This window comes from Podarcis gaigeae (genome assembly GCF_964106915.1).
Source record: "Podarcis gaigeae genome assembly, chromosome: 2".
In the NCBI taxonomy this organism is placed as follows: Eukaryota; Metazoa; Chordata; class Lepidosauria; order Squamata; family Lacertidae; genus Podarcis; species Podarcis gaigeae.
Window position 1 is genome coordinate 92,619,476 of NC_139679.1, and position 27,876 is coordinate 92,647,351.

Consider the following 27,876-nt stretch of genomic DNA (forward strand, 5'->3'; position numbering starts at 1 on the left):
GCATTCAAGTCACCTGGTGACAGCATAAAGCTCAATGAGACAAATATAAGACAGGTTTCTGCAGTTACATCATGACAGCGTGTCCAAAGGAGGGCCTCCAACATTTAAAGCCTGCAGAGGGTAAAAACTGGCCAGTCTTACACATTACGCAGAAAATGAAACACCCTCTTCCACAGGGTCCTCTAGTCACACATCATTTTCTGTTAAAACTCCAGAAAAGACAGGCACCACAGAATTAAGAAATAGTATTTAATACAAATTATAATGTAAAATCTGCGTTACATTTTCCAGACCATCTGATCCTTTATAAACAGTAACGCCCTCACCCTATTAAATACATTTTGTAACAATGCTGTATTAGGCTAGAAGGAAAAAAAACACATATTGCACATTATGGTGAGAAATTCAGTTTGGTTTTATGAATTGGCAAGTTATCCAAGCAACGCTTAAGACTTGGTCTTAACACTAATATTGCAACAGAAGAAACTGGACACATTTTGTAACAATAAAAGGTATTTTATAGGACAGTGTTGGTAATCTTCAAATATTGAAAGACTGCAAATTTCAGTATTTCACTTGGAAATTTGATCTAGTCCCTTCATATCCCCATAGATAGTGCAATCTATGTCAATATCAGGTATCTGTTTGAGTGTTCACAGCGCATATTAGCATATTTGAGTGGCCTCGGACACCAGTCACTAAGGACAGATACAACCTTCTCAATATGAGATTTTATCCATACCAAAACCAATCAAAATGCTGGCTGAATCACATGGGAAAGAACTATACTATTTTGACTAGAAGTGTTTTGTAAGTGCCCTTAAGCCTTTAGAACTCTAGTAGCCTGGTTGTTGTTTTTTTAAAAAAGCAAACATCTGAAACACATTACTTGGAAAAATAAGCCAAACTGTAAGTCACCATTTGGACACCCAGCATTTTAGTAGGCACAAACTTTCCTAAGTTGAGTTACAAAACGTGCAATTTGCATCAAAGAGGCTACACATAGTCATAAGCGCCAATGTGGACATGCTAAAAAAGTTACACACCCAGTCGACCCCATTATGCAGACACATACATACCTTGTGACAGCATGCTTTGTTGACAACATGATTATAGCAGTGATAAACTGACTTGTTTCAGTTTGCATTTCTCATCACATCAACAGCTTATGGCCAGGATCTTTTTTCAACAACAACAAAAACTTTGGAAATACTCAGTTTCAAAAGCAGTTCATGACTGGGGTGGGGCCCAACTGGGCACAATAGCAAAATTCACTGTGCTAGTAAAGTACTTTGCATAAACTGCTCTATGGATTCCAGCCAATGTTGAAGTTTTCAGCTTTTTTGCTTCACACATTCCCTCCTAAAGCACATGTTCTAATTGTGAACTGTTAACATGCTCTCCTTTGCAGGATTAGTAGATGCTGCCAGCCCTGTATAACTGGTCAAAAAGCCCAATCATTTTTTTCACCTGCACTCTCCTCGCAACTCAGGAAGTGTTGCTTGACCTGAAAAGTCAGCTACATCATAGGCATAATTTTGGAGGAAAAAAAGAAGGCCATTAAGATCTGGTCTCACCTATAGAGGTATCATGGTTTTTATAGGATTTTAATCTTCCAGAGGATTCTGAACTGTTCGCTCTCTCTTACAAATAGCAACACTGAGAAAATAGGAAGAAAGGCTGTACAGTGAAACACAAAATCTTCTAGGCAAACATAAGCCTACTTTGAGATCCCTGAGATTCATTTGTTTGCCAAAGAGATTAAGCAAGCCCTAATTATTTATTTGATAAATATTATGTAGTATTTGAAATGTGTTTTGTGAAAGCAAACATATATTATGAACTGGATTAGGTTAGGTAGTGAAACTGGTATGTACACAATGCATGGTAAAATTTAATCCAAGATGTATTGCGCTTTTCAAAGAGGAAAATGCTGATCAATAATCATATTTCAATCTACTGTAAGAATCCTCAAGTGGGTTTAAATTATATTCCTGAAGGCAGGCAGATACTCTCTTCTACCTTCCCAGCCTTACTGGGGTGTGGAAGAAAGGCTTTGTTCATCAGAAGCAAAGGAAGGCCTCATATTATATCCATTTTGGTTGCCCCAAGGTGCTTCAAAAATGATGAGTATTCTTGTCACAGGAATTAAAATGGGAATCAAAGGCCAGAACATCTTTGAGGATCAGCTTCTCTCTCTACTTCTTCTGCTATATGTATATGTAAAATACATGCCCCAAGAAGGGGCAATAATCACCTGTAAATACTCAATTCACAGTAAACGTGAAAGGAGAGTGTACAACCCTCAAACACTACTTGGGATATTAATCTTTTATATTGTAAAAGCACAATAGTTATAAATGATTTTTAAAAGGTTATTTCTTTCTGGAAAATGAACAGCTCAAGCCCTTGCCTCTGTTCTGAAAACAGCTAAGAAGGCACTAGCTCAAAAAGCTTACATATTACAACTACAAGGAATGTAAATACTTAGATTCAGGAAGATCTCCCAGAGAGGCACAAAGCAGGAGATGAATATAAACAGAATAATGTTGTGAATGTTGGTAAATCAGCAATACAAAGTATCAGATGAGTGGCTCTGTGCATTTACACCTACTAGAAGGCACCTTTTAAAAATTACTGGTTTCAGAAACTAGTAAACTCCATACACCCTTGAATGTGCAATTCTAATTAAGAACACTGTTTTCAACATCAGCCTAGATGTTAGTCCTAAACACAGTGATGCAATATCTTGGCTGATATTACAACAAACTGCATTTCAATTAGGACATTTCCAGCAAGACACCGAGTAAACCAGAACCTATGGATTTTTTCCTACCTGAGCAATAATTAATATTGTTTATTGCTAGTTAAATAATCTAATAATTAAGCTTGGTGAGAGAAATTGCACATTCCCTTTTTTTCCACACATACCCCTTTTTTAATAAGAAATATATATAGGTTCTCTCCAGCATTCTTATTTAGAATGCAATTAAGTGATGTGGCAAAATAGCATTTCTGATACAAGATACTTGCAATCCTTTTAAAAGGTCACCTTAGTCTATCACGTATTTTTCAGAAATACAAGCTTCAAAGTTTCACATGCGATAACGTAGCTTACATTAGGCAAAATATGCCACATCTGACTGTATTTCAGTGATAACAACTGGAGTCTAGCACGGGATCCTCTTTCCATCTTTAAACTGAATCCTTCATTACAATGAGTGGCTATTTAAATGCCTGCACCTGCTATAAGCTATGTGGCTCAAGAGACTCATCTTCAGAACAAGATGCTGCCTTGCGCCTTAAGGATTGCTCCATATGAAGAGATGTTCAGATCAAGCCCACCATCTGATCAATCTGTCTCATGTAAATACTCTTCAAAGGCAGCAAGTATCTCCTCTCATCTGGTACTCTGTTGCACTGCAAAACAGAAGGAGACGTATTTTAATAGTTGGAAGTTCACAGCAGCTTGCTTTTCAGGACTGAATCTTGTACCATTTGGATGGGAGGGCATGATTCACACCACATATCGCTTGGCAACATGACAGGATCAGATACTGCTCCTAACAGAAGTAAGGGAATGGGCATACTTAAATGATGAGTGTTACTCGACACATTCATATCTTAAAAAGTGTGAGAAATAGTCCTCGGTACTGAAAAGTTTGCCTTCAAAGCTATCCAAAACTCTGGCGACTTTACAGGAACAAGTAGAATATCTCTGTTAAACTGCTACATTCCAGGAACATCAGCTCACCCATTGTGATTCTTGGTCATGCACACAAAGCTCCCTTTTACCACTGGAAGGAACTGATGAGTGAACTTGGCTTTACTGCATTCAACAAAGCATCTTCTTGACTACCTGAACCAAAATGTGCCCCCCGCCCCAGAGTTCAACTGGATTCCAGGCACGTCCAACAGGTAGATCATGATCTACCGGTAGATCACTGTAGTAGATCACTGGCTCCCCCTAAAGAAGCTAAACAATTTAAAAAAGCTCAACAACTTTCTTTGACCTGAACCCCAAAAAAGGGGGTAGATCACTGCCACCCCTGTATTCCCGTGATCATGATGCAACCAAATGAATACAGTATCTACATAGTTTCTGAAAAATTCGGAGCTAGGTCTCATGTGGTTCTAGTCACAACCATTCAAGAAGAGTGCAGAATTGTGCATTAAACAAATTCAGGCAAAGACTATGAATTATAGTGTCTAGAAGAAATTTTATGTTGTTGAGATCTCATTTCTTTCTGAACATTTGGGCTTTTAATCTGCTATTGCATCTTGACCCTCGTCTAGAAAGACAAGCAACACTTATATGTATGAAACAAATATGTCTTGGAGAATACTTGGACACAGGTTGTCTGAACACTCAAGTTTGCCCCCCAAAACCTTCAGATTTAGGTCCCTGCAGGCTGGAACCTAAGATTCTAAAATGGGTTTCTGATCCTCTCCACCCCCTCAAAAGCTAATTATAAGGTCATTCCTATTCAGCAAAACAGAAACTATTTACAGGAAAAACACATACTGCAATTGCCATCATAATATATCTGAGCAGCATCCATGGATATATTTGCTGAAAAAACAGGCACTCCCCCCCCCCCAGGACACTCTATATTTACTAGTTACAAAATGCTTAGTTAACTGGGCAGATTTGCTTGCATTCCCTATTTCTGTACACAACTACTATACCCAAACTGGAACTGGTTTATATTTACATTAGAAGTAGAGTTGATTGCTCTAAGTTCATTTGGCTTTAGCTTTTCAGTCTTCTTCTGTTCTTCAGGGAAAGTATCTTGCCACAGTGAAACACGAAGACGCTTATCCAGCGATACTATATGCCCCTCTGTAGTAAACATATATCTATTGCCCGATTTGTGCACTGGGTTTTCTTCATCAAAAAGCTGAAACAAGAATTTTTTATGTATCCTTAATGTTTCACATTTAGCATAATATATAACAGCAATGCAGTACCACCACATTTGCAAAACTGACACAGATCAGGAAACAGGTTACTCTGCAGCTAGATGCCATTAAATGTATTTTGAATATGTAGGTTACCAGTATAACATATTTATTACAGACTCTGCCTGCCAATGTGCTAGATACACAATTATATTATAAAACATTGTGTGTGTGTGTGTGTGTGTGTGTGTGTATTTATAAATGTGTGTGTGTGTGTGTACACACACGCACACCCTATGAATAAGCAGGCCTACCACTTGTTGCTAGTTCCAGTTCTAGTGAACAAGCCTATTTTAAAACAGAAAGCCCCAAGGCTGACCATAAAAGATACCTACCAAATACAAATATTTACATGTTTCACTGAGAAAAAAGCTTTCCATCCGATCCTCTTTGGACTTCTCTATAACATGGTGCAGAGTAGCATAGCCACATCTGAAATAAATTTTAAAAAACCTCAATTATCACTAATAAGCCACAAATGTTTTAAGAAATTAAGCCCAGAGAGGAATAGCTTGGTCAGTAGAGCATAATCTCAGGGTCATGGAGTCAAGCCCCACATTGGGTGAAAGATTCCTGCATTGCAGGGGGTTAGACTAGATGATCCTCATGGTCCCTTCCAACTCTACAATTCTATGATTCTAACTGTATTCCAAAAGTTACTGCTACTCTTAGCTTTCTTCTAGTTACTGCTGATGCAGCAACTCTGCTCTGACAAGCAGCAGACCCAAGAGCAATAAGCAGATCTTGTTCTAATATCTCACAAACACAGTGCCTCTTTTAGCCATTAGAACAAATATCCCACAACCATTAGCTTGTTCCTCTCCATAATTCAGGCTGGTAGTAGTAGGAGATGGCGAGAGGTTGCTGAGAAGTGTTATGGCACAGTGACAACTAAAGCCATGGGCATGCTGGGAAATATTTTCCTCGTTTAAACTCTCTTCCCCTCATTCATATGACTCCTTATGAAACTTCTCTCAGTTGTAAGAGGCAGCAGCAAACCAGTGAGTAAACCCCGCTCTGTAAGGGACTAATGCCAGACTGCTTTCTTTTCCTCTAAGACCTGCTTGTGGCCCAGAAATTCAGCTGCAACACGCCAACTGAACACCTGAAAACTGCAGAGAGGCTTATAAACACCTTTGCTCCTCCCTATAACTCATGTATTTTGAATGCATTGTAAGCTGCCGCCTCAAGAAACTTGGTTAGTAGGCAATATAGGGTGGCGCTGTGGGTAAAACCTTAGTGCCTAGGGCTTGCCGATCGCATGGTCGGCGGTTCAAATCCCCGCGGCGGGGTGAGCTCCCGTCTTTCGGTCCCAGCTCCTGCCCACCTAGCAGTTCGAAAGCACCCTTAAGTGCAAGTAGATAAATAGGTACCGCTTTATAGCGGGAAGGTAAACGGCGTTTCCGTGTCCTGCGCTGGTGCTGGCTCGCCAGAGCAGCTTCGTCACGCTGGCCACATGACCCGGAAGTGTCTCTGGACAGCGCTGGCCCCCGGCCTCTTAAGTGAGATGGGCACACAACCCTAGAGTCGGACACGACTGGCCCGTACGGGCAGGGGTACCTTTACCTTTACCTTTACCTTTTATAACTCATGTAATTTGAATGCATTGTAAGCTGCCGCCTCAAGAAACTTGGTTAGTAGGCAATATAGAAGTACTACACACAAAATAAAGCGAGATTTGCAAATCCAACATAGGGGCTAACACTTGAAGCACAGGTTTTTCAAACATCCCCTGTGAGCACTGGGATCCAAGCCATAGCGTTGCTGATGTTTAAAAGCAAAGAGGTTGCTCACATGCCCGTTAGATAAGAGTATTAAAATTAATTCAATGGAAACAAGCATATTTGTATAAACTGCCACATGCAGCTCAGTTCAGAAGAAACTTCACAAGTAACTTAAAATAAAAGGTTTCATTTGTCTCTATATTTCCCAATAGCTAAGCACAAGGTGATATTAAAAGTTTAGTTTGAAAACTAACTTTGCTTTTGTGTACTTCTCCAGACTCTGAAGAATATCCATGCCTACATGGAGATAAAATGGATTCTTTGTTGCCTAAATAAAAGGAAGGAAATAAGTGTGAAGAAATTATGCAATGCCATGTAAATAAAGGCTCAAACACTAGTAAAGCTAAATAGTTCAGCCACTAGAAAGTAAACAAACCAGATGCAAAACCATAGTTTAATCCTAGTTTGTTCTCACCAATAAGAATTTACCGTATTTTTCGTCCCATAGGACGCACCTACTTTTTTGGGGGGGAAATAAAGGGAAAAAAATTTTCCTTTATTTCCCCCCCCAAAACCAGGTCGGGGAACAGTGGGATGGCGGTGCTGTGCCTCCCCGCTGTCCCCCAAGCTTGTGGGGCTGGCCCATGTCTGCCTGGCGCGAGGGGCGCTCTGCTTCAGGGCGCCCCGCGTGTTGGACGGCAGGCTACAGTCCGCAGCATGGGGAACCCTCTGTTTCAGGGCGCCCCACGCGCCCCCCCCCCAGGTGCGCAAGGCTTGCCAACACCAGCGCGGAGCACGGGGCGTCCTCCAAAGGGCGCCCCGTGCTCCGCGCTGCCAGCTGCCACCCGCAAGCCTTGCGCTCTCGGGGGGAGATCCCCCGGGTGCGCAAGGCTGGCCAACACCAGCGCGGAGCACGGGGCGGCCTCCGAAGGGCGCCCCGTGCTCCGCGCTGCCAGCTGCCGCCCGCAAGCCTTGCGCTCCCGGGGGGAGATCCCCCGAGTGCGCAAGGCTTGCGGACACCTGCGTGGAGCACGGGGCGTCCTCTGGAGGGTGCCCCGTGCTCCGCGCTGCAGGCTGCTGCCCGCAAGCCTTGCGCTCCCAGGGCCCCACGCCCTCTACGCAAGAAAAACTAAATTACTTAACCAGTTCTTTGGATCCTGATTGCCATATCCAAACATGGAGCCCAAAATGTAAGTTAAACCAATGATTCCCGTAAATCAGTGTTTCTCAAATAGAATAGATTGAATCAGTCTGAAAATAATGAACTGTATATTGGGACCACACCTCTTAAACAGCAGCAACAAGGATACATTCATTAAGACAATTATATATTTAAAAAAACCTTTAATACCTGATAAAGAAGATATGTAGATTCTACTAACTCTGGCCTTAGGGGATAAAAGAGGACATCAGGTGCCTGTAACTGCCAGTTGTACCTCTCTGGAAGAGCTCCATATCGTTTCCATATGGCATAATAAAATGCATGGAGGCAAATAGCATCTTCTACATCACCTATTAAAACCTGAGAAGCAGCAAAATTGAAAAATTGCATAAAGGTAGGACAGCTCACTGGTAATAATACAGTAACATTACCAATTTCCTTCATAGTATCGTCAGTCTCCCTAGGCCAGGAAAAGCACCAGGCAATAAATCAGTTATCAGGAACGCTACTCTAAAATTGTGTAGCAAACATTAGCTCAGCAAAAGAACTCTGACTTTTGAAACATATAAAAGCGCTATAGCTGCTTTTGGACCAGACACCACCAAGCAAATAATAAAAATAGACTGGGAAAACCTATGTATTAGGCGCATGCTGTAATGTGCAACTCCATGTAACATTCAATCAGCAGCAGTAGAAGCTGAATACCTTTTGCTGCAAAAGGAACATAACCAGTTTTACTGGAGCTGTCAGTGGTCAAGGAACCTTAGTATCTCCCTCACACACAAACCCTTTTGCGATTATCTTGTGTCTACCACTACAACCTAACATCCGTTTCATCTTAAGTGCTAAGCAGCCGGCTGGCAAATCAATCCCCTGGGAATAGGCACTGGCTGTCTCACTTCCCACCCGCATGCTGATGCTAACATTGCACTTCTGGAATCTGTATGGTCATACATATGCATTTTAGCTCCAGCTGTTAGAGTAGTACCCACACTTGCAAGTCAACTGCACAGTGCAAGGCAAGATTCAGAAGTGAAGATGTGGGAGTCTTTCCTACCAGATGCTAGTTTTATAGAAAGGACCAACAAAATCTGTTTTAGGTTGGGAGGCTGAGCTCCTAATAGTTCACATTTTGCAAAGCTTTCTATACTTTCTCCATCAAACTGAAAATACCTGAAGCCCAGGGAAAAAAGCTTGAAGAGAATCAATCCATGTGTTCATCAACTGCCCACTGAACATATTTACATTAACATAGAGTGGTGGGTCCCCTTCACCTTCATTACAGGCTTCTCTCCTAAAAGGAATAAAAAGCAAGGTTTGATTCAAAACAATATGCTTTATCGTTATATGTACAAGTGGTGCACACTGAAGACAAGACTCCATTTCAATCCTGCTTCAGCATCTCAGAAAGTGAGTTGCTTCAGCTTGGACCACCCTGACCACAACCCACTTTGGCCCAGATCCGAAGTCTCATCAAAATTTGGTCTTTGTATGACCCCTCTAACTACTACAGAGAAATCAACCAACAGCTATAACTTTTTAACAGAAATAGATAAAAATGTGTAGGCACAGTTGTTCCTTCTGAGATCGAAACCTGACAAACCTTAGACAAGTGCAGGGTTTTTTGTGCAAGAGGATGAAGTCTTTTAAAGTCTGGGGAATAAATTTATTTTTTTAAAAAATCTTGCATGGGTCAATTTGTGTGCAAATAACTTTTAAAATACCTTGTAAAATTTCAGAAGGACGGATGCCAGAGTTTGAGCCTTTCAGTGAATGAATAAAATGTTGTTTTCTGCTCTACAACACTGACAGATAAAGTGAGATACATTGCCCCAAACTCCCACACTCAGTGAACACAAGCAAAACTAAGTTCTCTGTAAAGTTATTCCCTGGCTGTAAAGTTATTCCCTGGCTATTAGAGGCCTCGTCTCCCTCTACCAACCTTATATGGAGAGTTTATAACAATCATACAGTGTAGTTCACCATTATAACCCTACTTGCAGGATGGAGGGCTATGCTGAGAAAGTGTACGTACAGCATACCTACAACAGTGCATGTCAGTTTAAAGGCTTGTGAAACCTTTCAAATATGCTACAGCTTTGACTGCTCTGATGTCACCCAATCTAAGAGATTATAGCAAAAACTAAGCAGGTGGTAGCTTGGTATAAAGCTGTCACTGTGTATTGTTTAAGCATGATTATAATAACATGGTGTGGATTTAATAGAATTATTTTTTAATTGGATCATATTTTGGATTTTTCCCCCCTACACAAAATAGGTTGATTTGTATTGGGAAGTTTTCCAGTGTACATCAGAAAATTTTCCAGTACTTTAGAGAGTAATCTAATTAACACGTTTATTTTACTTACATTGAGGAAACAAAGCTGAACACATCTGAAACTGTGAAACTTGACTTATACTGTATTTGTAACTAGCATACATTCCTGTGAAATGGAAAATATAAGCACTGGGAAACCTTTCACCCCACATCACTGTTACTATAATGTTAGAATAGATGGCAATATATGGAGGACAGATCCTGTCCAGAGTTCTTACAATCAATGATTTGACACAGGGAAATCAAGGAAGGGGAGCTAAGAGGAGAGAGGAGTAAAGAGGGGAAAACCATTTCAATTTTGTATACTTAAGGTTGCAACTCAAACTGTCTGCTCATGAGTGTAACAGACTTTCACTTACGCAACAATATTTTACCTTCCACTCTGGAAGGTTGGGGGGCTCTTTGGAACAGATCTGAGTGGGGTTTGGGGTATGGGGAGAGGAAGGTGATGTCCCATTGCACAAACAGACGTCTGCTTGTACACATCTAATTACAAGTAGGGCATGGGGATTAAGTGGTTACGCCAAAGACTGAACAACAACATGGGTTTGCAGAAGAATTTGAAGGTAGACAGTAAGTGTCAATTTAGTTTGTTGTAATAATCACAGTTTCTAAGTGTACATCAGAGGAACACATAATTATTCTTAAGGAAACTGATGTTCCATGTTCAAACCAGCCCAGGCAAGTTTTACATCCTCCTGAAGATAGTAACGTAAGAAACATACCCTCGCCTTAAGTAGTTCTGAATACTCTGATAAGCATCATTGAACATCTCTAGATCTTCTTTTTCTCCAAAGAGGATGTAAGATTTCAAAAGGTATTCATAGAAGGAATCTAATCCTGCTCCCAAACCACTCTGCTTTCCAACCCAGTGGCCAGTTTGAATATTCACAACATTGCCTATGAAGTAAACACAAAGACAAAGATTATCCAAGAATAGCTACAAAAATTGTTGCATTTATACACGGCTTGGCTGATAATGCTCAATGTAGTATAAAATTCCTGTATAACATGAAATAAATTACAATAAAGCGTATACAATTTCAAAAGCCAGAGGACATCAGTATAGAAGTCAAGCATTACACCCAAAACAAAAGTCTGGATGCAAAACATTCAGTATGGGAAAGCTAGATCCCTTTGCATTGTCTTTTAAAAATAAAATTGTGGCTTGGATGTTAGCGGATCTCCTTCAACAGTCTGCCAATATAAGCACTCCTAAAGGGGACTTTAAGCTTGGACTTCCCAAATCATTTCAAGAGGATTTTAGGACTATATGTTCATTAAAGTCCAGTGGTACCTCTGGTTGTGAACGGAATCCTTTCCAGAGTCCCGTTCGCAACGTGAAAAGCCTGCAACCTGAAGCGCCGTATCTGCACATGTGCGCAGCACGATTTGGTGTTTGTGCACATGCGCGAAGCGCGATTTAGCGTTACTGTGAATGTGGTGAAACCCAGAAGTAACCCTCTCTGGTACTTCCAGGTTGCTGCAGGACGCAACCTGAAGAAACGTAACATGAAGCGGACATAAGATGAGGTATGACTGTATGTGAAGTACTGAAAGTACAAGGTTTTATTAAAAACAAACTCTGAGAACAGGGCTTGGAAGACCAACAGCACAGTTCACAAATAATTAGTTGTACAGAATCCCATCTTCATCATCACGTGTGCACATAGCTGCATTCTACACCAGGTGACTATATTGCAGTAATCAATGCCCATATTTGAGTGTTCCTATAACATTGCCGTGGTGCATTATTGCAGAGATAATCATTCACTAAATTAGGGTGGCTTCACACAGTATGCAGCTAATGTATTTTCCATTGTGTGTACATACATGCAGCAAGGATCCCAGACAATCCCATCTCCCGATTCTGTAATATGCCTATCTATGATGCACTGCTCACAAGCAAACTAGCGTAGAAGTAAAAATTTATTCCTAATATAATAATAATAATAATAATAATAATAATAATAATAATTTTTATTTATTTATACCCCGCCCTCCCCAGCCAAGGCCGGGCTCAGAGCGGCTTACAAGCAATAATAAAAACAAGATGAATGATTACAACTTAAAAACAAAAATAAAATACAACATTAAAATAATGGAACATTAAGATATTAAAATGTAGCATCATCGCAGGAAGAGAAGGAAAAGAAAGGGTGGAAAAAGAGAGGGAGGGAATCAAATTGGCTCCAAGCCAAAGGCCAGGCGGAACAACTCTGTCTTACAGGCCCTGCGGAAAGAAATCAGATCCTGCAGGGCCCTGGTCTCATGAGGCAGAGCGTTCCACCAGGCCGGAGCCAGAGTTGAAAAGGCCCTGGCTCTGGTTGAAAACAATCTAACTTCCTTAGGGCCTGGGACCACTAGGGTGTTGTTATTTATGGACCTTGAGGCTCTCCGTGGGGCATACCAGGAGAGGCGGTCCCGTAGGTACGTGGGTCCTAGGCCGTGAAGGGCTTTAAAGGTCAAAAGCAGCACCTTAAATCTGACCCTGTACTCCACCGGGAGCCAGTGCAGCTTGAAAAGCACTGGGTGAATATGCTCCCATGGCAGAGACCCCGTGAGGAGCCTCGCTGCAGCATTCTGTACCCGCTGGAGTTTCTGGGACAGCTTCAAGGGCAGCCCCGCATAGAGCGAATTACAGTAGTCAAGCCTGGAGATAACCGTCGCATGGATCACTGTGGCCAGGTCGGGGCGGGAAAGGTAAGGGACCAACTGCTTGATGCGGCGAAGGTGGAAAAATGTTGCCTTGGCTGTTGCTGTAACTTGCGCCTCCATGGAAAGGGAGGCGTCAAGGATTACACCCAAACTCTTAACGGAAGGCAATGGCACTAATTGGGCCCCCGCAAGAGAAGGGAGTTGGTCCCTCATCCCCATGCCATCCCGACCTAGCCATAGGACCTCTGTCTTCGAAGGATTTAGTTTCAATCGGCTCCCACGAAACCATCCAGCCACAGCTTCCAAGCATCTAGTCAGTGTGTTCGGGGCCGAGTCAGTGTGGCCATCCATCAGCAGATAGAGCTGAGTGTCATCAGCATATTGGTGACAGCCCAGCCCAAAGCTCCGGATAATCTGGGCAAGGGGGCGCATAAAGATGTTAAAAAGCATCGGGGAGAGAATTGCGCCCTGCGGCACTCCACACACCAAGGAGTGGCGCGACGACATTTCCCTCCCTAGTGCCACCCTCTGTCTCCAACCAGAGATAAAAGATGAGGGTAACACATTTGAACTCCACATTCAAAATAACACATTTAAACTCCACTCTTTGGACAGAAGAGGCTTCTGGAGTGGTGTACAAATATCAGTGATAAGGCAAATCATAATCAGGAATAATATAATGGAGGATTTTTAGGCAATTGGGCACAAAGGTCCCAGTGCGACCATACAAATGATGCTGTGGTATAAGCTATCACAACTATGCAAGTACCATCTTGCCTCCCACAACTGCTCCCCTACCTTGCTGGGGGGGGGGGGGGAGGGATATCTGATTAAAAAAAAAAATTGCCTTCCACCCATTGCAGCTTGCCTTTGCTTTGTAAGTCAATCTGTGAGACTCACTTGAAAAGTAGTATATAAATACCTTAAATAAGTAACTTTTCGGGATTATACTACAGTTAACAAATTCTGTTAATTATGCAAGACCCATAAACCTATTATGCACCTAATAGTCCAGTGTCATTGCTCCTTAGACTCCAGAGTGCTTTCACAGCTCGGCGGGCAACCCATTCAAAAGTGGAATCGCCCAGAAGCCTGCTAAGAATTCCAAATTCCACCAATAAGGATCCAGCTCCTGCAGTGCAGGTCTCATTGTTGCTGCCAGAAGGAACTCCTGTTCTTAAGTTTACCTACACAAAGATAAGAAGGTTTAAATGTACATTTCTTGAAAAGCAAGCAGCAATAAGGATCCAGCTCCTGCAGTTCAGGTCTCACTGTTGCCCCCAGAAGGAATTCCTGTTCTTAAGGTTACCTATACAAAGATAAGAAGGCTCAAATGTTCATTTCTTGAAAAGCAAGCAGTTACATTTCTGTCTTTTGCTTCCTTCATTTCTACCCTCTTGATAATCAAGGACAAATATAAAGTGACTTGTGTGTTTCATCAGTGTTCTGTCATGAGGTTGCATCATATTCCACAGGGAATCTGTCTTAAAGGAGTATCCAGATTAACATTAGGCATGTAAATACCCAGCCATCAAAAGACCAAGTCAGACACTGCAAAATCTTCAACATGGAACAGCTTCAGGAACACAGTCATGTTGAGGAACCAACAGCTGACCTAGGGCATCCATTAAAGCAGTTGATTTTCACAGCAAATTTTTAAAGTGAGGGCAAAGATATTTTCTGCTGTCAGGCTGTATGTTTTAACATGAGAAAGCAAGGCCTGTAAGCACAGATGTGCTGAGAAAGGCATTACTTCCTCCACAAAGCTGCTATACGTGGATGATATTCTAATCTAGTTTTTCAAAAAGCGAGCCTTACGTTTAATATTTAAGACCCATCTAGCCCCAGCAATTGAAAGTAGAATGAAGTATTAAAGAAGGTTCCATGAAAACCGTTCTTCATGGCACACTTACCCGAGGATATGGAATTCCTGTTTTGGTGTTCTCAAAAGCAGGTAACAGTCTTACAGCCAGGTCATGAGCCATATGCAAGAGCTCATTATCATAGCCCTTAATAGTCATATCCCCAAAAGGCTGCCTGGCATCTGTTATAATGATATGGGCTGAAAGCAGGCTTCCCAAAACCCTGTAAGAGAAAGTTTTAAAAGAGACAATATATAATTTGCTACCTTATGTGTAATGTACAGCATATCAGTTATCAAAGTTAGGTTCAAGCTGAAGATCAAACAGAACATTAGCTTATATCAGGAGTGGGGAACATTTTTCAGTCTAAGCGCTGCAACTCTCCTGGGCAACGTTCCAATCACCTCCATCCATGGAAGCAAGGGTCATCATGAGAATTCAAGGACACATACTAGTCAGGCAAAAAGCACCTGGGGTGCAAAGCAGGGCCACTGAGGGATGTGGCCTGGGGAAAGGGGTGAAGGAAGTTCCATGGGCAAAGAGAGGTCCTGAGATAGAGACATTTAGGCCTTGGGCCCAAACCACATTCTGTACTCTTCGACTGAAAGATCAACATGTAAGATGCAGAGCATCTTAATCTGCTTCTTGAGCTATTTCACATCAGTTTTGTCTACCAGCACAGAATTCTGCTGTCATTTACTTGCCATGTTTCCTACTATCACAATGTCTTAATACCAATTTTGTCATGTCCAAAAACAATATAAATTGTTTTATGTTTATTCTGTACACCATCCCATACTCGGCAATATTATGAGCTTGCATGTCCTGAGCAAGGACACACTTGTGATTGTAGTCTCAGCTAACAAGGAAATACCAAGTAAAGTAAAGTTGAATTAATTAATTTAAGTGCAGGACCTAAATTGAGCTTTCAGCATGTAGTTAGCCTCTAAAAAGGCTCTGAAAATTACTGGCTAACACTGAAAATTCCAAGCCAGGATGCAAATCACTGTGATAGGTTTATATATCTCCACTAATCTATAAACTTGCTGTTTCTCAATTATTATTTTTTCAAAATCCTCAATAGAAAGTCCTCTTAAGTAAAAAAAAATCAAATCACTAGAACAGATTACAAACCTTTGCTCTATCTTTCTTATAAAGAAGCCAATGCCAAAATGCTGGCAATTTGCTTAGCTGCAAGAGGCAAAATAGATATATCATGACTCAAATGCATTGGCACATTCTTTTTATTTAACTAAACATAAGTAAACAAAAGGCAAAGCACAAAAAGGCAAGACTTGACAACCTTTAAGCAATGAAGTAGTCACAACTGAGGGGTAAGGAACGAAAAGGGTATATTAATTTCAGTGGTTAATTTCAATTCTGCCAGTTATAGGTAACATACATTTCTTGCTTTTGAGTATCTGAATGTGGTTAAAACTGCAGGTGTTGGAAACAGAGTTGCATGTGGCAAGTTTGCTGTTCTCGAAGCACAGTGGAGTTCTATAACAAAATTAACTGACAAACTGAGGAGTACATGCATTAGTACTTCTGCACACAGCATGCAGTAAAAAGACTAATAAACAGGACTTTATTTCAGGGGGAACTTGCCAGAACTGAGTTCCGGCACCGCTCAGGTGGGCATCCTTGCCATTCTAAGAGAACGAAGGAGGCGTTCATGGTGAGTTCTGTCATCTCTTTTTCTAGAAAAATTGTTGTTTAGTCGTTTAGTCATGTCCAACTCTTCGTGACCCCATGGACCAGAGCACGCCAGGTACTCCTGTCTTCCACTGCCTCCCGCAGCTCGGTTAAAGAAAAATAGCACTGCTAATAAGGGCAGTCACCAAGATGCAAAACAGCACCCCAACTTGTAGTGTCTTTTTTTAAAAGAAAAATGAGAGTGCAAAAAGAGGATGTTGTAGGGAGGGATATACTGTTGGTTGCATGCTCCCTTCATACAGCACAGCAGCATGATCCATTTGTACTGTACAGCAAAAAGTTTTGTAACTCTCTGTAGTAGATGGTTACAGTTTTACTAAGCACTTTGCTCCTAAGGAACTTCATGTGTGTACTCCTGTGCTTTGACTTCAGGAGTAAGGACAAAAAATATTGCTAAGCATTTAATATTAAGAGGGCTAAAATTATTGTCAGTTCCCTGCTGGTGTTTGTTTATAATCAAAAGTGGGTCCTCTTTAACCCTCCGTTTTGCTTTAGTGACATTCTTTCTTCTATCACTCAAAATTACCAATTTATTACACTATGTTGTGAGACAACAAGCAAGCATAAATTAACTGTCTTCTGAAAATGTGATAAATTTAGTTGGAGCTCACATACAATGCTCTCAGATTTCAAGTGGCAACCTACCTAATTGTTGCTTCAAAAACTTGGACGGTTGAATCTGTGTCAAACGATACTGTGTCTATCACTAGTTTCACTGCTTTCTGGAACTCTGAAGAATTTCCCATTACCTTTAAGGCAAAACATAATTATCAGATTAAATAATCACAAGTTTTTGTACTAGCTGTTTAAAATGTTTAAAAACAAAAATTAAATATCAGGCATTTCTAAAAATCGTAGAAATTTCCATTGTCACATTTCCTAAATCCCAATAATATTTCAGGACCTCAAAAGGTACCGTCCTAAAAACAACAAAGTATTAGAACACAAAACACCATAATTTAAGTGTGATGGTTTAGTAAGGTGTATGATTTATGAAAAAAAAAACAATTCCAACAAAACTATGCCCTATACAAAGTTTCAAAGTATAAGAAAACAACTTTCAGGGTTAAATGTATAACTGTCTAAACAACACCATGTAGAGAAGCTATAGTGATTTGTCCAAGCTAAAAGCAGGCTCTAACACTAATACAAATTGTGATGGAGTTAAAATAATCAGAATGCAATGGCACTGGGGTAATTCCACAAGGAAGAAAATGATACAAAAGTCTACTGTGGCATGGATCTTAACAGTCAATAATTAGGGTGGTTATAAAAATATCAGATGTGTTGAATCGAGCTTGCTTGACAGAATTATTTTACTTTAAAAAAACCTTCCTCAGTTAAGAAAACTACCTTGGCAGCAAGACATTCAATTGCAATTGCTTACAATTGACTCCACTCCATAGAGTCTGCTGGCACATATAATCAAATCTCTCACTGCTTGTGACTATCACCAAAGCCAGACATGAACTGAAGCCAATAGATCCCTTTCCCCTGAATAAGGGAGTTCCATTTCCAGCAGAAGAGAACTCAGGAAAGGGGAGTTATCTAAGGGGAACATGTTGGCACCTGTCTGTCTTGAGAGACAATGGAGTGCACCTCCTGGGGTGAAATCAAACTCCTGTGTTAACAGCAACGAGGTGAGCTCCCAGGGCGCAAGCCTGGGCAGTGTGTATGGAGGTCCTGGACTGCCTACAAAACAAGACCTCCTTCTCGGCCTCACTAATGTGGTCCAAAGAAAGCAGAGCAATATACCTGGCACCAGCCTGGCTGCAGGAGTTGCCAGAAGGAGGTGTACAAGGCACCATCCAACCATCTTAGGGACTCCACTCTGGATTTGAATAGTATGGGTCTTTGCCCAGAAGACATGTGTGTTAACCAAGGCAAGGCAGGAAAACAAGAGGTGCATGTGTGGGGTTGTAACTACTTTTGATCATTTGTTTCTTTTTCCAGTAATTAGAAAACATTTTAAACTCACCGCTAGGGTATCCAATGCATCAATCAGAGTAAGCGAGTAGTTTCCCAGGACATCATTGATATTCAGATTTGAACTGAAATAAAGTCAGTAGAAGTTAGTTCTATCAGATTTTTTAAAAGTTAGTTCAAGAATGTAGTCGATAATTCTTGTAGCCCGATACTAAGCTTGATTATCTGGATGAGAGTCTTAAAGAATTTAATGGGATGTGTTCCCAGCTAAGTACCCAAAGGATTGCAGCCTTGGCCCCATAACATAGATGCAGTATTAGCACACTCCTATAGTAAATCAGTCTACTGCCATGTTATACTTTTAATTTGGTCATATGCAATTTCTTTTATAGTAAGGCAAAGATGCAACATGCGTCTACAGTCGGACCTTGGATCTCAAACGCCTTGGCTCCCGAACAAATCAGCTCCCAAATGATCAAAACCCGGAAGTGAGTCTTCCGGTTTTCAAACAATTTTTGGAAGCCAAATGTCCGACGGGGCTTCTGCTGCTTCCAATTGGCTGAAGGGGCTTCCAATCAGAAGCTACGCTTTGGTTTTCGAACGTTTTGGAAGTTGGACAGACTTCTGGAATGGATTCCGTTTGATTTCCAAGGTACGACAGTAATAGGACACATAGTCTAACAAAGTCAGAAATAGGATATAAGTGAACTACGGTAGGCCTAGGTATTTTGACTTGATGGACTGGGCACATCTGAAATTAAAGTGATACAAATATCTAGAAGCTATACTACTGTCTATATAACCTACTGAATAAACGTATAGAAGTCTAAACTGGGAGATGCACCTTCAGATATTTGTTGAACTATGAGCAAATTAGAACATCAGAAAATTGTTCATTCTTTTTCTAAATTAAATTAAAAATATTTCTTGTTATAAGGCTTGATACAAAAAGCAGGACAGGATTATTGTGCCACATCTTCTCACTGAGAACTCTGCTGTTTAAAACAAAACAAAAACTGGTGCTCTCCAGATGTTGCAGAATACAAGTCCCATAACCTTTTGTCATGCTGTCTGCTGCTGAGAAAAGTTGTTGTCAAAAATAGCTAGAGGGCACCAGGTTGTTGAAGGGTGGATTAGGGTATATATACTCAGGATCAAAACACAATTGCTTATTTCTTCAGACACACAATCAATAACAAGGCTGTAAAAGGGTGTATTTTTCCTTTTTTCAAAGTGTATGTAGGGATTAGGATGGGATCCAAAGAAAGTACAAATACATACACTCAGATCTTAGCATGCTGTTTTTGCTACAGCGACCACTGAAGTGAGAAGCCATTGTTCAGTTTGTTACCTTGTCTCCTTGTGAGAACTATTTAATCAAAACAGCAAGTAAGCTCTCTCATCATTCTTTTTTATGAACTTTTCTCTATTTTTCAACCCAGTTTTATGGTCTTAACTAGGCCCCAAAATGTGGCAGAAATGCATGATTTTCTAAAAGTAACTTGAAATATCCATACAACTGCTCAAATCTGAGGCTGTTATACAAACATCTGCGGGCCAGTTAAGTCTCAAAGTCAGAAAAGGAAGTAGCCCAAAACTGGTAGACAAGAAACACAGAAGCTGCTTGCAGTGCAAATAGATTTTACAAAGCAAGAATAGCTAGGAACATGAATACAGCCATGATATAGACTATTTTGACCAAAGTAGGCGGCTATGTTTATAAATACAACATTTAAACTTCCTTCCCTTTTTCAAGAACTGGAATAAAGTTACCAATGTAACCTTCAAATTACTGGATTTAGTCTACAACCAGCATTCAGCACTTCAAGATATTTTAAAGTTTTGAGTAGATACTTATATTTTGAAAATATGTTGATTTGTTTTAGGAAATAAAAAAAGAGAGAACAGATGTCTTGGAGAAGAGATGTCTTTCTCCAAGAACACAGTGTTCTTTGGACCCAAAGCACCATTCAAAATTGAACAAGATAGCAAAGGTTGACAACATCAGCTTGTTCATTATGAAAGCTTTAAGATTTACTCTGATGTGTCTCAACCCTGACAAAAACTACCCTAAAAGAACTTTCTAAGCATAAAATTAGATTTTCCTTACTGGTGCATCTGTTGAGAAATAGCCACACGGGCAATTATAAATATAATCTGGAAAGACAGAATGAGTGAAGTCCACACAGTATTATATAACTTCATATGAAATAAAATTTTCAGCTCAAATTGCTCTGCTAGCACAGGCCTATTTGTTCAAGTGATACATAGCAAAGAGCCAAAATTAAATCCCCAAATAATGTTTAGGCTAGGTCTAATTTATTTTCCCATGTGCTTCACATATGTAACTGTGATCCTGATCAAATTCCAGAATAGCAAGCTCACATTGATTCCATCTTTGTGTAAGTACCTGTCTTACTTAATTTAGGATGTTGGGCAGAAGGCTATATTTATAGTGTAGCTTTTATATAAAATTTAATCCAATTATTAGACAATACATATTCCAATAAAACATGGATTATTTTGTATTCAAAATGTTTTTTTAAAATCTGCCATTCAAAAGGTTCATTACCGAAGGCTCCTGATTAAACTTAGCAGTGATAATAGGACATATAATCTTATAGATCACTGAACCGTTTTTTTTTAAAAGGAAGCAGCAAGTAGACTAAATGGATAGTTCTCACAACAGATGTATGTAAGAAGTGAGGCTCCCTCAAGGATCCATTTTGTGCTTTTTCATAATGACCTGGACTCTGGCACAGTCAGGTCAAATTATTAAGGGTGGTAAAAAGGAAAAGGGATCACAAAGAGCTCCAAAAAGGTATTTCTCCCAACAGGACAATGTCAAATGCAGTTCAGTTTAAGTGAAAACTGATGCATAGTAAGGCAAAAAATTATACCCGCAAAAAATAAACACACCAATGGTGATGACTGAGGAGAAAAAAAGGTACTGAGGTTGTGGTGGGTAGCTCAGTTAAAATGTTGAGCTGGTGTGTAACCGTTGTGAAAGAGGTAGATTCTGTATTAGAGATCAAAATAAAACTTCCAATATTGTACTGCCTTTATACTAGTTTATGGTGCAACCACGGTTGGAATATTATATACAATTCTGATTCACACTTTAAAAAAAAAAATGCGTAATTAGAAAAGGTGCAGAAAAAGGCAACCACAGTGACTAGGGGTTAAAGCAATTCCCCTACAACTTTTGGGGCTCTTCAAATTTGAAAAATAGATGAGGGAGGAAGACACGATAAAATGCACAAAATTATGTGGTGTGTTGAAAAAGGATAGGGAGAAGAAGGTGCCACAAGAATTACACCTACATAAACAATCCTAGAACCCATCCAGTGACACTCAGGACAGATAAATGTACCACACAAATGTAGACACACAACAGATTCAGTAACAGAGTCAGGAACTTGGGTGGCTTTAAAAGGGGATTAGACAAATTCATGGAGGATAAGGCAATAAACGGGTACTAGTGATGATGGCAAGGGACGCGGGTAGCGCTGTGGGTAAAACCTCAGCGCCTAGGACTTGCCAATTGCATGGTCAGTGGTTCGAATCCCCGCGGCAGAGTGCACTCCCATCGTTCGGTCCCAGCGCCTGCCAACCTAGCAGTTCGAAAGCACCCCCGGGTGCAAGTAGATAAATAGGGACCGCTTACCAGCAGGAAGGTAAACGGCATTCTGTGTGCTGCGCTGGCTCGCCAGATGCAGCTTGTCACGCTGGACACATGACTCTGAAGTGTCTGCGGACAGCGCTGGCTCCCGGCCTATAGAGATGAGCGCACAACCCTAGAGTCTGGCAAGACTGACCCGTACGGGCAGGGGTACCTTTACCTTTACTAGTGATGATGGCTACATACTAGAATCAAAGGCAAATACCAGTTGCTGGGAAATCATGAGCAGGAGAGGCCCTGGATGCAGGATTAAAGGACTTTGATCTGATCAAGAAGGTGTTTCTTTATGTCCTTAGGTGCGTCTGTGTTGACTAAAAGCTTTTGTGATCTTATTTACAAAGTGTCATTTCAAGGCTCACTTACAAATAAGCTTGCAGGAAAGCATAAAGAATATGGCATGTAGATGTACTAGCAAACATGTGAAGTTGTGTTAGTTAAACAATCCACATCACTGAACTGCACAAATCAGTAAACTGCTACTGCATGTATCTTACTTAACCTGTAGCCATTAGACAATGGAAAGAGACCTATACAGGAAGGACAATGTATAGCTGCAGGAAACCGAGAGACACCAGGAATCTATTAGTAGCAACCAAAGCTTTAGCAGCAAAGTTAGTCTTTGCAACCAAGGGAAACCCCACTGTTGACTGCGTCCCCCTCCCAGGAGGAATGAAGCAATGCTCATGCAATTTTTGAAGCACTCTGCGATTTTTAAGACTGCAAACAACATGTAAGATGGCATCACTGGGTGCAACATAGTTGGGTCTGACACTTCTGTAAGAATAAGATCTGATAAAAGAAACTAGAGAAAACCAAAAGCTGTCACACTCCAACCGTCACCTTTGCACTTTGGAAAGAGTACACATATGCAGTCACTACATAGCTCTTGTGACTGTTCAGTTTTATTGTTTCTGAAAGACTGCTTTTCCTATCCGCAGCCGTAACTTTACTGCCAGTTTCACTTCTCCTAAATCCGACCCTTCCCATCTCAAAAACAAGCTCCATGTTTCACCAAGCTCCAGAGTTTCACCTTAAACTCTGCTACCCACCCATTTCTACGTGCAGGGACCATTCAACACTGTTGTTGTTGGTTTTCCCTTTAGCACTGCAACTGGAGTTAGCATCAATACATTCCTACCTTTGGGTTCCCAGACCAACCTAGGGTTCTTACACTCACAGTAGTTACAGTCATAGCTCCACATTGATACAAGACGGCTGGGGCAAGAACAGGGCAGGATTTAGGTTTGATGAGGCCCTAAGCTACTGAAGGTAATGAGGCCCTTTATATGTCCAGCTGTCCTTTGTCAAGACCCATTACTTGCATCATAGGAGTCTACACAACACAAAACTCTATTGCTGTATGTAGGTTTTATTTTATTTATTTTTTATCTTATACTGTATTTTGGAAATGTACATCCATATTGTTTTTCCTTTAAATTTTTTGGTGGCCCCCAAAAGAGTGGGGCCCTAAGCTATAGCTTGTTTAGCTTATACGTAAATCCGGCACTGGGCAAGAAATGGGAACACATACTAATACCTATACTAAACCACAGAGGTGGTAGTTGCTATCAGCTTCAAATGGTCTCCCTTTCAACTTGCTCTCAAGGGCCTATGGCAGCATATCCCATAACCTGTTCCCTCCACCACCACCCCCCAAAAAGAAAATACTCTTTGAAAGGTGATTCAAAGTCTCCCTGCTTTAAGTCCCTAGGTTGCTCCACTCTTACTTTCTCGTCGAGTTCGAGTTCAAGTTCAAGTTCACCCGCTGAAACAGATGGCTCAAGGTTCTCACATCCACCCACCGAAAACTCTCAAGTCCTCTTTTCCCCTCTTAACTCCATTCTTTTGCCAACAGCCCAGGTAGACCACATCCAATTCCCTCTCCCTGCCCGATCTCCAAATTCTGTTTTATCTTTCTCTCACCCCCTCGAAACAAACAGGAGGGCCTACAGCCTGGACTGCGGTGCCCCTGAGCACGAGCAGAGCGCGCACCCCACCCAGACCGTGGGACGGGAGTCGCGGGAGGCAGAGGAGGGTGGGGTGCCGAGCCCCGGAAAAGAGAGTCTCCCTCGCGAAGGCTACTCACGGGTCGGCTCGGTCGGGCCCCCTCCCGCTGCACTCGATGGGGTTCAGCTCGTCCTGGGGGAAAGCGTGCGCCATGTAGTTGTCGTAGCCGAAGGCGAACATGCCCCGGGCGGCGTCGCGGAGCTGGGCGCGGAGCTGCGGAGGGAAGGCGCGGCTGTAGCGCTGCTCGTACTCGTCGCCGCCGCCAACACCGACGACCCTCCTGGGGGGCGACGACGAGGAGGAGGAGGCGGCGCCGCTACCGGCTCCCCAGGCCTTGCCCAAGAAGGAGGCCCAGTGCGGGGCGACCAAGCCGGCGTCGAAGCAGCGCGCGTCCGAGAGCGGGGAGGCTCCGGCTCCGCCACTGCTGCCGCCGCCACCGCCGCCTCCCTCCGGCGGGCTGCAGGAGAGGCCCCGCAGGCGCTGGTGGTAGAAGCCCAGGCTGGGCCCTGCCAGCCACAAGAGCGCGTGCCCGGCCAGCTTCAGCGCCACCAGCGCCAGGACCAGCGACCGCCATTGCATGGTCGGAGCCGTCAGCAGCGGCGGCGGCGGTAGCACCACGGCGGCCACCGCGCGCCCCTTTCACGCGCATACTTCAAGCGGAAGCTCCGCGCCTGTCGGAGGAGGGGACCGCGGAGGGGGGAAGCGCCCGACCTCCCCGCCCCTCAGACTCCTCCTTCTCCTCCTCCTCCTCCTCCCCACGTATCCTTGGCCGAAACAATAACACGTCTCCTTTTAGGGCCGACGGGTGTGAAGAGCAGGAGGGAGTTGGGAAGGAGGAGGAGGATTGTGACAGGGCCGTGTCGGAGTCACCGTTGCCGCCGTCATCACGCGGAGACGGCGGCGCAGCGTTTCACGCCCGTCCCCGCCCACATAAGGTTTCTTTCCGAGAAGCGGTCGAAGGAAGATGACGACAACAACAACGCCAGCCTTGGAACTGACGTGGCGAGCCACGATTTCACCCAGCCGAAGCGGTTAGCCAATCAGAGGGCCGGGAGTGTTGCCCTTGGGTGCAACTCGGCGCTGCCTTCCTGGTGACGAGCGTGAAGGGAAGCGCTTCCGCCGCTAGAGGGAGTGCTGGCGTTTTACCTTAGTTTGTACAGCTGCTGTAAACAAGTTTGTACAGCTGTTGAAACGTGTTGTTTTTCCCCACCTCCCCCTTTTGAATTGTGTTTGGTAAAGAGCTGAATACCTTTTATTCCTCCCACCTGTTTGATTGCTTCACGCACTGGGGTTTGAATCACGCCCCTAACCCCAGTTATGATGCTGGAATAACAAGTTGTTTTATTAATTTGACAGCTGGTGGAAGTGGTTTCATAAAACCACAGAATTGCAGAGTTGGAAGTCAGCTCCAAGGGTCATATAGTCCAGCCCCCTGCAATGTGGGAATCCCAACTATATCATATTCGACCGATTTACAGACTGCCTTCCAATTTGAGGGTGTGGCACCTGCGTCCCTTTTCGAGAGAAGGTGTGACACAGCTTTTTGCTGGTTTGGTAGGGGGCAGGTCGCACCATTTAAAAATATCTATAAAACCTGATTTTTTTATTTAAAAATTGTTTAAAAATATGTGGACTCTACTATACAACTTCAATAGCTTTTTAAAAGATAAGACCAAAAAAAGTGGTTGGAGCAAAATTAGCAGGGGGAGGGTTTTTTAATCAATTTTCAAAATTGTGTTGAAACGCTTTCGTAAGAGTGGTACTACTGCAAAAAAAATTAAAATGGAAATGAAAGGATTTCTTAGCACAAAGTACAAGATAGATTTTAAAAATTAAGACGCTAATAAAATGGTAAAGGCTGCCAAGTATAGATGCATGTTGATAGTCTCGCGTGACTACTAGGTCACTGCACACATCGAAACCATTCCTGCTTAAAAATACAGGAAAGTACCGCTAAGGCTACCTACACCTGTGGAACATGAGCTTTTATCTTCGCCCTACACCCCTGGGGGCGGGAGCAGTGACTGAATCAGGTTACTGCTTATGTCATTTAAATGCTTGTAAAGAGAGGGAACCAAGTGTGGCAATTCCAGAGTAAACCCTGCAATTTTGCATCCGCATGGAGGAAATAATGTGACAGAATCTAGTGTAAGCAGCAATGCAAGCGCTGAACACATGCAACCATCTGTGTAGAGCAGCAAAAAAGAGGCTCCGTAAGGTAAGATGTGCCAAGGGATGCTGTGAGGATGCAAGAAAGGTTTGCTTAAACTTTTCAAAAAGGATTTTTAAGTTCAGTGTTTTATTTTGCTTTCGGGAGACCTCCTTTTGTGAGATACCCACTACTCCATTTGTGTGTAGCAGTAACTCATCACAGCAATACCATTTCACTTTGTAATTAGGTGACACATTTCATGTATCAGACAAAGCAGAATCTGGCCATGAAAGCTTACAACACATCACATTTTTAAAGTATTTTAAGGTACCAAACCATTTTTTTTAACCACATGGATAAGATTCCAAACTGCTTCTACATGGACAAAAGCACCCTTCTCTGTAGATATATCAGAGACAAAATTTGACTATGGCTGTGATCCTAACCATGTCTACTCAGAAGTACGTACCATGATAAGTGGGGTTAGATTACAGTCGTAGTGGGTAATATCGCAACTGATCAATAAACATACCCTTCATTGTAAAACAAATTTCTGAAGTATAAGACTTAGGTCTAAGCCCTACCTATAGGATCACTTTTCAACTTTAGTGTTCACCCATAGCAAGCAAAAGCTACAGGAAATGCACAAATAATATAAGGTTTTACACAGCCCGTTTGCCATTTAGCTCTACCCTATCCTTCCCTGAGTTGCTTTCTAACGGTTAATGTGCTATTACCTACACTGTGGGGGTAATGAGTCATTGAGCAGCAGGGACCGACCTCACAAGGATTCTCTTTGTCTCTCTCACTTTGTTTGAACGTATTGAAAATGAAGCATACTATGGTGGAACATAAATCACACTGATGGATCAAACCATTTTCTTGCAACATAGGGCTTGTCTGCATTATTTCACTATTAATTAGACCAGAGTAGTTCACACCCAACACATATTTGATTTTGTATATGAGAACAACCTCAGACCAGCATGCCAGTAGGCTTCTCTTTTTGCCTGTCCCAGCCTTCAACCTTGTTGATTCTGTTATGCCAGATGCTGCATGCAGAACTTATTTTAAAAAAATAAAAATCTCTGCCTCCAAAATGTGCAAAACCAGAGCGAGGCAGTTGTAAATTTGCTTGTTTGCTGTTCTGGTTTTGTGCAAATCTGAGGAATCTAAACCTTTTATATCTAAATATCTTAAAGCCCCTGACTCACCCTTACACCCTTAAAGCAACTATAAATTCGCAGCACAGTTAAAAGAAAATTTTAATGTAGATTGCTTGTGCAGTTTTTATTTTTATTTTGTGCAAATCTCAAGGATCAAAGGGGGGCAATTATTCCATTCAGGAGCACACCAGATGTAGCTACAAGCGCAGCTGAAGAAGAAATTGAAGCATTCAAGAAGTAGCAGACATGGAAAGGAGAGTAGCAGTGACAACCACCCACTAGAAACACCAAAACAAATTTGGAAATTTGGAACACTTTTGAGTCCAGAAGCTAGTTGGTAGTCAGTGCAGTCATGCCAGAATTTCTGTTATGTATTGACTGCCCTGCCCTGGTCAACAATCTGGTTGCTGAATTCTACACCAGCTGCAGCTTAGCTATGGATCCTTGTTTTTAATATTTTTTGTTGTTTAGTCGTTTAGTCATGTCTGACTCTTCATGACCCCATGGACCATAGACTTCAG

At 42.0% G+C, this 27,876-nt stretch overlaps 1 protein-coding gene across 3 annotated transcripts; it reads right to left on the bottom strand.

Moving 5' to 3' along the window:
• Window positions 1-235: 235 nt before the first annotated feature.
• Window positions 236-27,654, bottom strand: EDEM1 (ER degradation enhancing alpha-mannosidase like protein 1). Of its 3 annotated transcripts, none has more exons than XR_014560546.1 (12): window positions 24,117-27,654; window positions 18,401-18,473; window positions 17,068-17,171; window positions 14,758-14,929; window positions 13,848-14,031; window positions 10,912-11,086; window positions 9,022-9,142; window positions 8,038-8,208; window positions 6,941-7,014; window positions 5,315-5,394; window positions 4,716-4,901; window positions 236-3,420 (listed from the first exon to the last, which is right to left on the bottom strand). XR_014560546.1 is itself a non-coding variant. In XM_083724061.1 (12 exons), the coding sequence occupies exons 1-12, from the start codon at window positions 24,614-24,616 to the stop codon at window positions 3,331-3,333; spliced, it is 1,947 nt and encodes a 648-aa protein (XP_083580187.1). In that variant the 5' UTR covers window positions 24,617-27,654; the 3' UTR covers window positions 236-3,330. The 3 variants fall into 3 exon arrangements, 1 of the variants encoding a protein (XP_083580187.1); XR_014560547.1 differs by having other exon boundaries at window positions 5,298-6,108; window positions 6,541-7,014; XM_083724061.1 differs by having other exon boundaries at window positions 5,298-5,394.
• Window positions 27,655-27,876: the final 222 nt, after the last annotated feature.

What these genes read in the sequence shown, in the direction of transcription:
- EDEM1 (XM_083724061.1), bottom strand. Translation starts at nt 24,616, where the DNA reads ATGCAATGGCGGTCGCTGGTCCTGGCGCTGGTGGCGCTGAAGCTGGCC. An exon ending in CTTTTTTCCCTGGGCTTCAG is followed by an intron (nt 8,209 to 9,021) that starts GTATTTTCAGTT and finishes GCTGCTTCTCAG; the next exon opens with GTTTTAATAGGTGATGTAGA. An exon ending in CATGTAAATATTTGTATTTG is followed by an intron (nt 4,902 to 5,297) that starts GTAGGTATCTTT and finishes TTCTTGTTTCAG; the next exon opens with CTTTTTGATGAAGAAAACCC.